Raw genomic sequence first — 14,216 nt, 5'->3', positions numbered from 1 at the left:
TTCCAGATTTTCATATTTTACTAGAAGTCTGTGAACGAGCCCAATTTAAATGTAGTCTAAATAATATAGCATAACTACAAATCCCATAATGTACCTGTTCGTTTCCTTGGAAACCGTTTGTTGTTTGACAGGTAGGGCTAAATGTTCAGCGGCTACATCGAGACAGGGTTTTTTTTTTAATAACTTAAGATAGGAAGTTGCTATTATAGGTTGCCTTAGTTTGTTGGTGAGTGCATGATATTTGTGATAGGTCAACAATTATCTGAGGTAGATCAGTGATTAAAAATTGTGTTAAATGGGCAGTATGTATGAAACTATGCTAAAGACATGTATTGTTTATAGCCGCCGTGTAACTTGACATCCTGGACTATGACGAGATTTTTTGATGATCACTGGGTCAAACCTTGACGTCAATGCAATGTCCTCCACCAGGTATAACAGATGTGAATATGTATGGAGCTCCAGTGGATTTATCTTTTAAAAGTATCAGCAGTTTGGCAGGTAGCACACTCCATCTCTGTCATATCCTTTAAAGGTCCATTGTGTAACATTTATGAGGATTTATTGGCAGAATGTGTTAGTTGCATTTATGTCTACTTAGGGACCAGGTCTTCTTCCACCGAGTCCACTATTTGGATCACCATATTTCTACAGTGGCCCCAAATACTGGCTCTAGATACAGCCCTTCATGTTTTTTGTGGCCGCTGTAGGTTCTCCCAAACACACAGGAGAGGTGTTTGCAATCAGTAAGCTTGCCCCTAGATGCCACTAAATCCTACACATTGGTCCTTTAAGGCTATTCATTCTCTCCTTTTGATGCTTTACACTATTGTTTATTTCCTGTACTATATTATACACCATAACATAATTATTAGGGACTAATTGCACCTTTGCTGTAACAGCTACACATGACAGTAACCTGCAGCATTCTTACAATAATTATAGGGTTAGTATACCTCAGCCAAATAGTACATCTATGTACAGTATATAGTTTGTGATTAACTTGTACGTATAGGCTATATTATTATTCTCCCAAAATACAATTTCAAGCATTTGATCTACTAAATCAATGTGCAACCAAACAGCTCAACCATACATCATCTTAAATGAGCTGATCAATAAATTTAGATGCCTTTAAATCAGTGTGTATGATAAATAAAATGTAATATTCACTGTATTTATTTTATGTGGGGTATCAGATGCAAGGACAGAGGAACCAAGCAGTGGTCAGCGACCTTTAAAGAAAAATTCAGAGATGAAGTATATAAGCCGCTCCCTGCGTCTCAATAACAACAACATCACTGACCTTCATGACCTCCAGCGGCCTGTCACACACTTCCTGGCTGAGCCGTCACAGCTCGCCTGGCTGGATCTCTCCTTCAACAAAATCTCACATATAGATCAAGTAAGCTTCCTTTCTCTATGACTTGTTTGCACATTTGTCTTTCTTCTTTCTGTCACAGTAAACCTGCAGTATGTGTGTTCTTGGGTTCCAGGTTTTGTGCGAGCTGCGCGAACTGCGCGTGTTGTATCTTCACGGCAACAGCATTTTTATCCTGTCAGAGGTGGACAGGCTGGGAGTGCTGCCGCATCTACACACCATTACTCTGCATGGAAATGTCATAGAAAGCAACAAGGCCTACAGGTAGAACAAGTTTGCTCCCAGGGGTTGGAATTATTTTAAAAATGTATTCCAATACAGTTACTAATTACCTGTTGTCAAAATGTAGTCAATAACCTAATCCAAGTGTCATAATATCAAAGTAACGTAAGTGATTGATTTCCATTTCTTTAATATGACATTGTCAGGTTCATAGATTGTCCAGCTATTCCTTCCTTTTTTGTATGCAATATGTTTATTTTATGCATTGATTTGAAGACAAAACAATGCAAAATTTCCACTCAGTCAAAGCATGTTTCTACTTGAGGCCGTAAAAATGAATTGGCACCTGTTAGGTAAAGTACGGTTTCCCATTAGATCAGAGTGCTGTTGATAATTGCTAAGTGCACATGGTAGGATATCAGTCTTTATTATATGTATTTTAAAATTGTAATCCTGCTAATAATCCCTATTTTTTACTAAATGTATCTGTAATCTGATTACGCCTTTCTATCAGTAAGTAGTTACCTTTTTTTGTATCCAGATTATGTAATCCTGTTACATGTAATCCATTACTCCCCAAGATTGTTAACACCGAACAAAATCACAAACACATCCAAATTATCTATAAAATTTTTGGATTTGAGACACTTTTATTTCTCAGTCCATTATCACACCAAAGTGTGTCAAAGTGCATGAGACATTGGTCCACTGTGTCACTAGCTGCGCCCCAAATCGCAGAGTTTTTCCTTTCCCTTTTAGTAACGTACTGCAGCTGATCCTTTCAAAGTACATACAGTATGCATACAGTTAGGACACACTACTTCATCTTCTTTACATTGCGCCCTGAACTTTGACCCTCATGCTCATATATCCGTTGCACACCGTAGCGTGAAATTTCTGCCATCTGTCTCCTGTGCTGTGATCTGTCTGTGCTTTCTTAGTGGCTCACTGGATGTGAGGTGGAATTGTGGATCAGAATAGCCAGAAAAGTATGTTGGCTTCCATATTGCAAAATGCAACCAGATGCAGTAAGACTTCTTGGTATTTTTTGGCATACTGCATCTAACATACTATGTATTGGGACGTACTTTTGTGTCATACTAAATATGCTTGTATGAGTATTGGAACTCATTGGCTGTCATGTTTTGCCTTGCCTAGGTGTGAAACACTCTCATTCTGCAGTCAAGTTAGCAATAACACATCAAAATAAACCTTGCTGAGAAATATTTCAGGTGACCGTCACAGTTTGGGTTGTTTTAGGCAACAAAGCTACTTTGTTAGAGATAGGAAAACATGATAGTTTGTGTTAAAATACGTAATTATTTAAAACAGTCAATATAATTATTTGCCACACACAGGAACTGAACCATGGTGTCCTGTGTGAAAGTCCTGAGTTCCTCCTTGGGAAGGCAAAACATGACCCTGACATCCTGACATCCCCTGGTGGATCGGTGGGTCTATAACACACTCATGTGTGAGACTGGGCTGTCTCAGCCGTCGTGTTGACGTTCTTTAAACTGAACATGAATGAGCACAACAACCATAAACACCCAGCTGGAATCCACACTGCTGGCAGTTCCTTACAAATACAAACAGAGTGAGAGTAGAGTGAGGGTTTACTCTTATGTTACAAGAGTGCAGTTACATTGTGAATGTGTGTGTTGATGTGAGTGAGACACGAATGCTTGGCAAGCATGTAGGTACATAACAGAGCTCATATTACATATCCTAGTCTGCATAGTAACAGCAGTTGCATACACACAGAAGGGATGCTAGGTAAAAACCTACTTCAAAGAACTGATTTCTTATGAATCAGTACAGCTTTTAGATTATATTTGATCATTTAGTAAACTTCTTCAAAATTCAGTTTGGATTTTCTGTGTGGATACGTACAGCGTGTGTATAAACTATTCAGTGTGCTTGCATGAATGTTCTTTGTGCATTTAGGAATCGTGTGATTTCTGTGCTGACTCGGTTGAAGGCGATGGACTTCAGTGCTGTGACACGCCAGGACCGAGTCATGGCAAAGATTTGGCATCAAAACAACAACAGCAGCAGAAGCAGCAAGGAGACTCTCCAGTGACTGCTGGTTCATCTCTGTCGTGGAGTGTTGAAGTCATGGTTTCACCCACATGTCCTGTGCTTCACATCCACTGCAGAAAAAACCTTTGAAATATTGCATCTATTGGATGTTTGTCTGTATATATGTGGTGAAACCAGCATGGTTTTAGCACTTTACAGCTCAGTAATAACAGTAATAGTGGCATAATGATAATATAGAGGTACTGATTATGTAATTAATCATGGAATTACCAAAGTAAGACCCAGATAATTATTAACAATGAAACATGAACATTAAATTTATGTAACAGGGGAATAAAGGGCCAAAACAAAATGCAGTAATGGGGTTAACACATTTAAAGGCATAATATGCAACATCTTACTAAAAATAACAATCTATAGGCTCATATAAATGTAATCAACTATCCTTCTGGTGTATTTACAAACACCACAGACAAATCCTACTGAGTCTACCTTTAATGATAGCACTGAGGTAAAGCTATGCACGGATATAACCATTTTATTGCTAGCAGGTTACTATATTGTTGCAAAAAATATTATGAAATAGTTTTAACTCTTTGCTGTGTTTAAATGTAACCATTACCTTTTGTTTTTGACCCCTTATTCACCTGTTGCATTCATTTCTGTATAATATCACCCAGATATACCCATTGTTAATGCTAAGCTATTACCTGGTTATTACAAAGTATTACATATAACCAGTTTAATCAAACTATTACTTTAATATTACCATGTTTTTACAGTGCTGTAATAAAGAGTGCTATTATTGGACTTAATGTTCATGTTTTTGAAATTGACATTTTTTCATTGAATAGTCCAAAAAGAAGTCATCAACACTTTAGCCATCTAGAATTGTCACTTTTCATTTTAATAACAGTAAAGAAACTACACTGAATACCAGATACTGATGATACTGGCTCAGACACATAGTAAATTATATATGAATATAGTTATAGATGATCTTTTAACAATTTTTCCTACCAGTTATTAATCTTAGAGAATGTCTCTGTAGCATTAATGAGCCAATTACCTCTCAGATATGAGCATGTGAATGTTTATTAAATGAAACACAACTGCTTATGTTGAAAACTTTTAATGAATTAAACCAAAAAACAAAACAAAACAAAACAAAAATCTTAAAACTTTTTGGTACTAGCCTAAGATATTACAAACATATTTCAGGTAGTATAACACATTTAAGAAACAAACAAAAAAACAGAAAAAAATGCCAAGAACCCATTGCAAAAAGCTCAAATCAATTGCGTGGTTGAAATAATCACAGCCTTGCAGATCATCCCTTTAGAGACCCAAGAGCGGCTCACCGTGCTCTCTGTCCACGCATACAGTCGCGTGTTCTCCTCTGAAGAGCAAATATACATTTAAAAACACAAATAAATAATCACAAAAAGGTCTCGGATCATTTTTATCTGCGGTGGTACATAGATTGTTAACGCTCCCCCACACTGCTACAATGGTTAGTTTCTGATTAATATGAACAACTGAAATCATATTACGATCTGCAGCGAAAAGCTTTGTTTAAAAGCTAACAAACGCAAGCCTTAAAAGTGTCCTTGCATGTCATAAAAACGTTTGTTATCACCACAAGATCTTAGGCAATCCTGACCAATGAACTCTCTGCGAAAAGAGGAACTTCATACAATCCATCATCTGTTTTTTATATTCGATCAGAAAATTCTGTACAAAAAGGCATGAATACACGACATCTGTCCCTGCGCCCTCCACACACCCGCCCCCTTCATCTCTGTATGCTATGAAATACGTGAAGTTCTGGGATTTGATTTAAAGAGTTTTGTTAGTGCTAGAAAACTGCAGAGGAAACATGACTGTCTGTAAACTCGAGAACTTGTGCCCCCAGAAAGCGCCATCATTCCCTGCCCCCATGTGATATTAGTAGACCCACCCTGCACACCCCAGTGTGTGTTTGCATCCTCACCCACCAAAGGATACCAGCCATGGACCGGCCACCCATGATTTGACCTCAACTGGAATAACAAATTATATGCTGCACAACAAATAACCAACTACACCCGTTTCCCTGTCAGATTTTAAATAGTAAAATGTCGATGAAATTTACTTGTCAGGTTGGTTTACTGTATCAGGTTTAGGTTGTGAGATGATGTTTCTTGGTGGATGGTGCCACCAGATTACTATGGGATGTTTGATGTTCAAATTTTGACATCAAGACTGCAGTATTACAACTTTCTTAATTATAATGACATCTTTAACTTATTCCCCTTTTAAGGCTCTGATTTTTTACTTTTTTGCTGTGAAAGGAGAAAGCGTGAGGAACGGGCAGTATCATCCCAAGACAACAGAACAAAGTTAAAGCAACACTATGTAAGATTTGATATTTTTTGTTATTTGGCTCCCCCAGTATCAGAGTGCAATTCACTTACACACAATACACCACTGTCGAAAATGTTGACACCTGTACATGTGCACTTATTATGATTAGATCACGCATTATTACGGATCCCACTTCTTTTCTTGGCAATCACTGGCCTATTGCGATTCTGATTGGCTCCCTTCATTGGTTAGGTTTAGGCATGAGGAGTGAGACTGGGTAGGGTTAGGCTAAGGTAAGAATATCAGGGTAAGCTAAAAGAGGCAGAGGGGCGGTCAAGCCAAGAAAAGCAGAGGGATCCATAATATTGCATGAATGTTTTATGATCAAACACTAGCGCGTCAACAACTTTGCTAATAGCCAAACATCAAGCAAATGCAACAACACTAGACTAGCAAGCCAGCTAATATTACTCAGTAGTCCAATAGCAAGAAGGCTAGCTCAATGTCTGTTTTGCAGCCTTTTATTTCACAAACCTTTCAACAACACCTATAAGCCAGTCCGACATTTACTCTTGTCCGACGGCCTCTTGCTTTGGTCTCTTAGCCTCTGCCATGAGGTCTGTAAAGGCTGCAGAGCCCGGTTACGTTGCCTGTGCGCCCGGCTCCAGTTCTGGCACGACACTGGCAGCACTCCCTGTCAGCACACCCCCACCCCAGGCCTAAATAACCTCCTTTCGACAGTCCTGAACCCCAAGCTCGGGCTGTACAGCTAACTGAACTAAGTAGCTGGCTAGCAGCTACATTTAGCAGCAGTTTTCTTCACCGTCCATCAGGAAAGTCTATAAATCGCAGAGTGGAGACAGAGCAGCCAGAGGACATCAGAGATGAATGAGAATCGTTGGTGGTGTGTGACTTAAAGTGTTATGTACTTGTTGTGATCCAGCTACCAGAGTTAAAGTGAGTGAGTTACTGTGCTGAGTGAGAACGAAAGAGGCACGATTCACCCTATAACAAGTCGGTGCAGCCTCTAAATGATTTTGAAGTTGTTATTTTAAGGTAGAATAGTTACATAATGTTGCTTTAAAGACATATGAAGTGAGAACTCTAAGCCATGATGCAAGTTTTTTATCTGGGTAAATGGCTAAAATATTCAACCATTGCACTTGTGCCTATGGAATTGTGATCATTTCCATTTTTCCAACATTCCAATGTTCCTCGTTTCGCCTGCCTCAATGGAGATTTTATCAACTATATACACCAACAGCCAAAAATCCTACAGCTTTGTCCCACGTGAAGACACTCTACATTCTTCTATGCCTTTGGAAAACAGTCTGGCATATGGAGCTAGCCTTGTTCACCTGAGTTTACAGGCCAAGCAAAAGTTACTGAAACGGCCCTGAAACCGTTAAAAAAAAAAAAGATAAGAGTTGAGTTAAGGATGAGTGATATTTTTTCCCACAGCTTGTTCTGACAAAGCCAGCGATCCACACATACAGAAGAGGCATTCTTGTAAATATGAGATTATACCCCAATGGTCCATCTACAGTCAGCCATCTTCCACAGCCCATGAGGCCAGCTACTGACCCATAACTAAGAACACTAAATGACAGCCATGGGGTGCAATCCTCTGTCTTTGTAGCAATTAGAGGCATAGCTAAGAAGCATAAGGACCAAGATGCTTTAATAAAGGGTGGGCTGGCAGGTGAGGATGCAGAAGTGACACAGAGAGAGCAGGATGGGAGGAACAATATGCGGCCCAGAGTCACTGAATCAGGGAATGGCAAACTGGACGACCAGTTCTTCTTTCGCATCCACTTTAATTTGAGAGATTGCACTGTAAGCATACGCTGCTATTTTGGACACCTGCAAGGAAAAAGGGAGACAGTTATTTTAGTGCAAAATACCTAAAACCTACAGTTTCACAGAGTAAAATAAAAAAAGATCTATTTTAAGCCACACATTTAATCACACCCCTCAGACTGAAATACCAGACAGCTACACATGTTGCATATTGTTCCCACAAGAGAATCTCTCTGATGTTGAATGTAGCCAACAGGCAAACAACACATGCCAACATATCTCCCATGTGTACTAGTGTTTGATTACCTGCTGAACATCTGAATATGGCACCAGGTCACAAGCAAGCACTTGGTGGGGCTGGCTGGTGAGGGAGGGCAGAGCGAGGGCTTTCTTCTGGGGCAGACTGTTGCTCAACACAGCCAGCTTTGTACTGAAACAAAAAACCCACAGGCTTACTTAGGCTGCTGCCCTGTTATTACCTAGACTGCAGTCGTTAGTCTGTCCACAACACATCACCTTAGGCTTGTACTACAAAGGTAGTTCAACATAACCAGTCTGTCTTTTGCATGACCTGGCTTGACAAAAACCTAAAACCCCAGTCAAAGATAATGGGCATCACAACAGTGCATTGTTAACCCAGGTTTTCTTCCTCAGACTCTGCTGCCCACTTTAGTCACGACAAACTGTTATTAATGGAGAGCTATAAAAACATTAAAATATATTACAGTAAAAAGCAACATTGTTGCATTAGATAAGGCAAGACAGGAATTCTGGAAGGAAATTACTAATCAACTTAATGCACTCTTAATGGCTGCTGTTTGTTTTTTAACATGACAAGTGCATATAGAACAATAACAACTGAATTAATCTTAAACTCTGAACATAACCTCCTCCTCATCAGGTTATAAGTTCCCAAGGTGATCTAGCCAAGTTAAGAGAGACACATCTCCGTGACATTGAAAACTCTGGATTTAGACTCAACATAACCTCACTAACCCATTAATCTCGCTCCATGGTACACTTCTCTTGTCTCTTCTGTGTTTTAGCCTAAACATAGCTGCTGTGTTTGGTAGAAATCTAGCCACCAGGTGTGATTGTACCTGGAGGGTGTCTACATGTATCTGCAAGTTAAATGTATGACTTCTTCTTAATGCCATCATTTAATTAAATTTTAAGACAATTTTGCAATAAAACTAAACATCAAATGTGAAAATATAGGCAAACCTTGAGAAAAATATATTTGTCCTTGAATATATTAGTGACTATAATTGTCCAGACAGAGTATGAGATGAGGCTATATCACAAGATAGAATTCCCAATTTAAATGCTAAAAGTCATTTATACCCCTGTATTATTATTGTGGTTCTCTGTTTTATAGTTTAAATGAATAGGTAGAAAGTAAACCCACAGAAACTGGAGTGTTTTAGGTTAGCTTACTAGCTAGCTCCTCCACGCCATTCAGACAGACCATGGATGCTGGTCACCAGGGGACAAAGTTTGCAAAGAACTAAAAACCTAAAAGACTGTACCAGGATACAGAGGCATTTGAATTCAACCCTTGGTGATATCAGGAAAGACTGAATGTGCAGGGACTTGTGCTTTGGAGTGAATTTTAGACTGTGTTTACAATATTCAATAAATAAATGTCTGAGCCCTTCCCAAACAGAATACAACACTTTTTAAGTTTTTTTTTTATTAGTTAATGTTAATTTAAAGGAGAAATTGATTGTATTTACTGTAATAAATCATAAAATGACCATGATATGTCATAAGAAATGAAAGAAACATCCTCAGTTGAAATACTTGCTACTCTGACAACAAAAGTAGATGTCTGTAACAGTTAAATTGAGAAATATGTTAATGGAGTCTGGCAGACAGTGAGACAGGCAGCAACTGAACTCAAACTCAAGAGTGTGTATTTTCAGAGCACTTCTTAGCTTGATAGGCAAGTGACAGTCTCTTATCATTTGTCAAATTATAATGTTGCACTTGTCTTACACTCCTGCAGTATTCCTGCAGTCTGCCTGAGCTTCCTTGAGTCTGGGGAGGAGGGGGTGAGGGGAAACAATTCATTTCAACCATAGATCGTATATTAAATAGGATTTCAACCTGTTTAATGTACCGTCTATGGCTCCAACTTGGTATTTGGACTATAGTACTCATTTTGGAGATAAATTTTGAGGGAGCAGAACTATGCTGTTGCAAGTTTTAAGTTGAATCACTTCCCTCATCACCTTCTCAAGTCACTGGATTGGTGTTGAAATTTTACACAGTGTTGACAATTTCCTTTTCCCAACGACTTTTAAGTCAGCACCACCTACAGGTGTCCCTGGCAACTGGTACATGCATACAGCTGGATCACTTTTAAGTAGTATTTATGTCATCTGAATCTCTTTCCCAGAACCTAAAATTAGTGCGATACATCCACAACATGACACTGTAAAGCACCATACAGTAGCCTATATGGAGCATAAAGTTAAGCTCAACATCTTATCAACTAAGAATGTTATCATTATATGGCTTTAACAGCTAAAATATCCAGGCTATCTTTATAGTTTATAGGCTACCTACATGTATGAGTCAGCTGATAAATCATTACCATCTTCAGATAAGTGCGACACAGAGTGATTCATTTCATTGTGAAAACCAAATCTTGCCCAGACAGAGACCCACACCCAGCCCCTATCCATACACAAAAAAAGCAAAACAGAGGACTGCAGAAGAGCGACAACCTTCCACAACAAATACTATGCAGCTGCTCACCCACATACCTGTATTGCCGAGCTTTGTCCATGTATTCATGCTGCTCCATCATAACGGAGTCAGCTGCTGAGACATCAATGATGTTCCTGACAGAGAGCAAATAATGGCAAGTTTATTAAAGGACCACGTGAATTACTGCTTTGCTATCACATGCTGAAACTGGCTCGTCTATGCATGCATGACTTACTGTGCTGTCTTGGTGAGGATGGATGTAAGGAGGGCCTGTTCATCTGTCCGCGCTGAGGGGACATTGGTAGTGATCCAGTCAGTCCCATTTGGGGGTTTGTTGTCAGGATTCAGGTGGGGGATCAGCGGCTTACGTTCATCAGGATCCTAGAACAAGTTGATCAAAATATAAATACATGCTAACAAATCTCACCACACTTTTCATGTGATGTCCAGTCAGTGTTGATGGTAAATGTAGTCAACTGAAGCAATAAATTCCTCAGTAAATGCTATATTGACAGAGAAATCTGAGTTCTCCTGCTGCACAATCTGTTCTTCTTCCTGCACCAGTCATGTCACAGTGATGTCAGTGGTGGTGAGGACGAACTGCAGGATATTTCAGTTTGGATTTCTAGTCTCCGTTGCTGGGTAGCCAGGGTGTGTGCTAGATCAATATTTCTTTCACCTATTCAACAAACTAATAGCTGTAGCCTAGGTTAGTGACACATGCCGACATGTGCATGGACATCAGAAGCTCGCAAATAATGCATCCTAGTGCACGTAGGCCCTGCGGGCACACCTCTGCTAGCAAGAGAACTCTGTCTCACACTGAGGAATTTATTGCTTAAATTGACTCAATTTACCATCAACATAAAAGTGCAGAATCTTCCATTTAACAAATTACTGTATATTAAAGTTGTGTAGCAATTCAGTGCCAAAGAATGTGCCTTACAATTTTTTTATTCAGCATGACATGATAAAACATGATAATTGAGCCTATGAGATGAACCTATAAAGTGTGGTCCATGAAAGTGATTTCTAGAGTTTTAAAAAAAATTGAAAGCATGATGTTATAATATTAAAATCTGATGCGGTGATGAAACCTTGAGGTGTAAGCTCAACTCCCACAGCAATCCAGTTTTCAACATTTATGGTAACACATACTATAACTATACAATAGTCTGTTATCTGTCAGATGATTGGCAACGGCCGATTTCTGCGTTCAAAAGGTCGATAAACAAAACATGTCTGAAGACTATAATGTGCATGGAATTCTTTTTATGTTGGCATTATATATGAGTCATCGGTCCCCCTGCTTTCTAAAACATTGTCATCTGCAATTGAAAAACCCATATGAGTGGATCACAAATTCAACAAATCACAGGCCCTGCTCTTGTCAGTTTTTCCATTTCCCCAACATTAAAATCTTAAGGGAAGCATAAACGTTGGATTCCAACTACACACCCTAAAGAAATTTAACACCGGCTCTGGATGTTCTAATGAACTAAATGTATCACTAAAACTGACCAAGGTCACACTAATATCAACCAATTCAACAAACTTGATTAGGTTTATCCGATAATTATCTTGCAAATAAAACAGAAATTACATTTTCAGACTAATATATAACGTGGGTACAAGACAGACAGAAATTCCTTAAGATCAGATTACATGAATATGAGGAAACTATTCTGCATGAAGGAAGAACTGGCTTGTTTCCGTGAACTAAAAATACCAAGGAATACCGAGTCACATGATACAAAACACATCAAGTCCATGGACCAAAATATCAATCACTTCTCTTCTTGATGACAATGTTTATGTCACAATTAAGTATTTAGTAATTTACAAGTAGTTCTTCACAATTTGCTTTGAAACAACTTGGTTTCAGAAGAAACAATTTAACTAAGCTAAGCCATAAATGACAATGTCCTGATAATTTTAAAAGCAGAAATACATTTGTAAACGTAACTTAAATGTACACTTTTCAAATCGTACAGCTCCTCTTAACTATGATCGTTTTTCATGTAAGTGCCAACTTCACAGCCTGCCCTGGGCCAGGCCTGTCCCGAAGGCTAAAGCTAGCAAGCTAAAGCTGCTTTTCAGGTGTCACTTTCACTTTAACTACAACAAAAGACGAATTGGAAACGTAGTCACACATTGCTCAACTGCACGGTACGTATAAAGCATCATTAATAAATAAATTAACATCACATACTGTGTTTGTTAAGAAAGAACAATGTATTTATCGGGACAGTTTTAGCAGCTAACAGCTAACTACCTGCTCTGTGGGCTCGTTCTCGCTGCTGTAACAGCAACCCATGACAGCGTCCGAGGGGCCAAACTACACAACCCCAGCTTCCCTGTTGTCCGTCAGAAACCAGCCGTGTTTATCTTCTCCTACAAACATAAAACTCCTCTCCTGCGTGGTTTTACTTTAGCTTCATCTAAAGGTAGGAAGCTACTGTCAACAGCAGCTCCTCGGTCGAGCTATCACATGACAGCAGCTCTGGTGCAACAACACAACCACCACTTCCGCTTTTAGAGAAGCAGCCCTGGCCTCCGTCACGTGACGGGGGAACTTTTAAACGCGAGTGTTGTAAAATATATACATAAATGCTACTGCTACTAGTACCACCACCACCACCACTACTACTACCACTACTACTACTACTACTAATAATAATAATAATAATAATAATAACATTTTTAAACATTAAAAAATTACAATAAATAAATAAAAATGAAAGAGCTTTGTAAAACTAAAATTAAAACTAAATACTAGATTAGATTCAAAGTTTTAGTGTCATCTAGGTGTAAGGTTGTAGATTGCGACCCACTGAATACCACTTCCCCGACCCTCCCCTTCCCCACCATGCAGGAGAAACTACGGTTTCACAAAAGTCCTGAAAGTTGCGAAAATGCAAAAGGCCCTATCTGCAGCCAGTGTTTAGTTTATCCACTCTGAGATACTGTGGAAACAGGGCGGACCAACAAACCAGCATTATAAAAGAGAGAAAAACTTGACAGGACACCCAGAACTGCAAACAAGATCATTTGAGACGCTTTCTATGATGAATTTTTGACCCATGGAGGTTTTATATTTGTAAAACTTTCCTTGAGCTGAAAAAAGCTATTTATAAATGTCATTACAATGTAAGTCTATGGGACAACTGAGAACTTCTGGTTGGAGTAAGGGGGGGGGCGCGGGACATTACTGCACATATTCAGTCAAGAAAACCCAGAAGCTTAAAGACCAGGCAAGCAATTCTCACTGGACTGAATGGGTGCCATCTTAATATAATATTTATACAGTAAGTTGCTTTATACTTATAATTGGTGGGAGAATTTTACAGTAAATATATTTTTACCATAAATCTCAACACAATCATTTTTAGCAGGATTATTTTTCCAGCAGTCACATAATAATCTGCCTTTGCTGTTGGCACATTTTACATTATTTAAAACACAAACAGTTGCTAATTTTGCTATCAAGAAGGCAGAGGAGGACCTGACTTTCTTCCAGTCCACGTAAGTGTCACAAATGATGGGAATATACGGTTTTGTGTTGTTGACCAAGTGATGAGGCAGGTCAGGTTGCCAAGACAATGCAAGCTTTTACATCAAAGGCAGACTTTCGCTGAGTGGTATTGCAGCTTATTAGCTTATGTTTTTCAGACCAAGGTCAAATTTTATGATGTCTAGAGGGGAACCC

The 14,216-nt window shown here is 38.9% G+C and overlaps 2 protein-coding genes across 2 annotated transcripts; one reads left to right on the top strand and one right to left on the bottom strand.

Annotated features, from left to right (window-relative positions):
- The first annotated feature begins 353 nt into the window (after nt 1-353).
- On the top strand, nt 354-4,456 carry lrrc51 (leucine rich repeat containing 51). Its single transcript, XM_084718098.1, has 4 exons — nt 354-501; nt 1,200-1,405; nt 1,497-1,645; nt 3,551-4,456. Exons 1-4 carry the CDS (start codon nt 414-416, stop codon nt 3,684-3,686), a joined length of 579 nt encoding a protein of 192 aa, XP_084574224.1. The 5' UTR covers nt 354-413; the 3' UTR covers nt 3,687-4,456.
- A 3,200-nt stretch (nt 4,457-7,656) lies between these two features.
- lamtor1 (late endosomal/lysosomal adaptor, MAPK and MTOR activator 1) lies at nt 7,657-13,034 on the bottom strand. Its single transcript, XM_084718097.1, has 5 exons — nt 12,783-13,034; nt 10,743-10,888; nt 10,564-10,641; nt 8,099-8,222; nt 7,657-7,855 (listed from the first exon to the last, which is right to left on the bottom strand). The coding sequence occupies exons 1-5, from the start codon at nt 12,822-12,824 to the stop codon at nt 7,763-7,765; spliced, it is 483 nt and encodes a 160-aa protein (XP_084574223.1). The 5' UTR covers nt 12,825-13,034; the 3' UTR covers nt 7,657-7,762.
- Nucleotides 13,035-14,216: the final 1,182 nt, after the last annotated feature.

This window comes from Lutjanus erythropterus, chromosome 4, assembly GCF_056507025.1.
Source record: "Lutjanus erythropterus isolate fLutEry1 chromosome 4, fLutEry1.hap2, whole genome shotgun sequence".
Taxonomy (NCBI): domain Eukaryota; kingdom Metazoa; phylum Chordata; class Actinopteri; order Lutjaniformes; family Lutjanidae; genus Lutjanus; species Lutjanus erythropterus.
The sequence above is the reverse complement of the archived record's forward strand: the minus strand, read 5'-3'. Positions and strand labels throughout refer to the sequence as shown.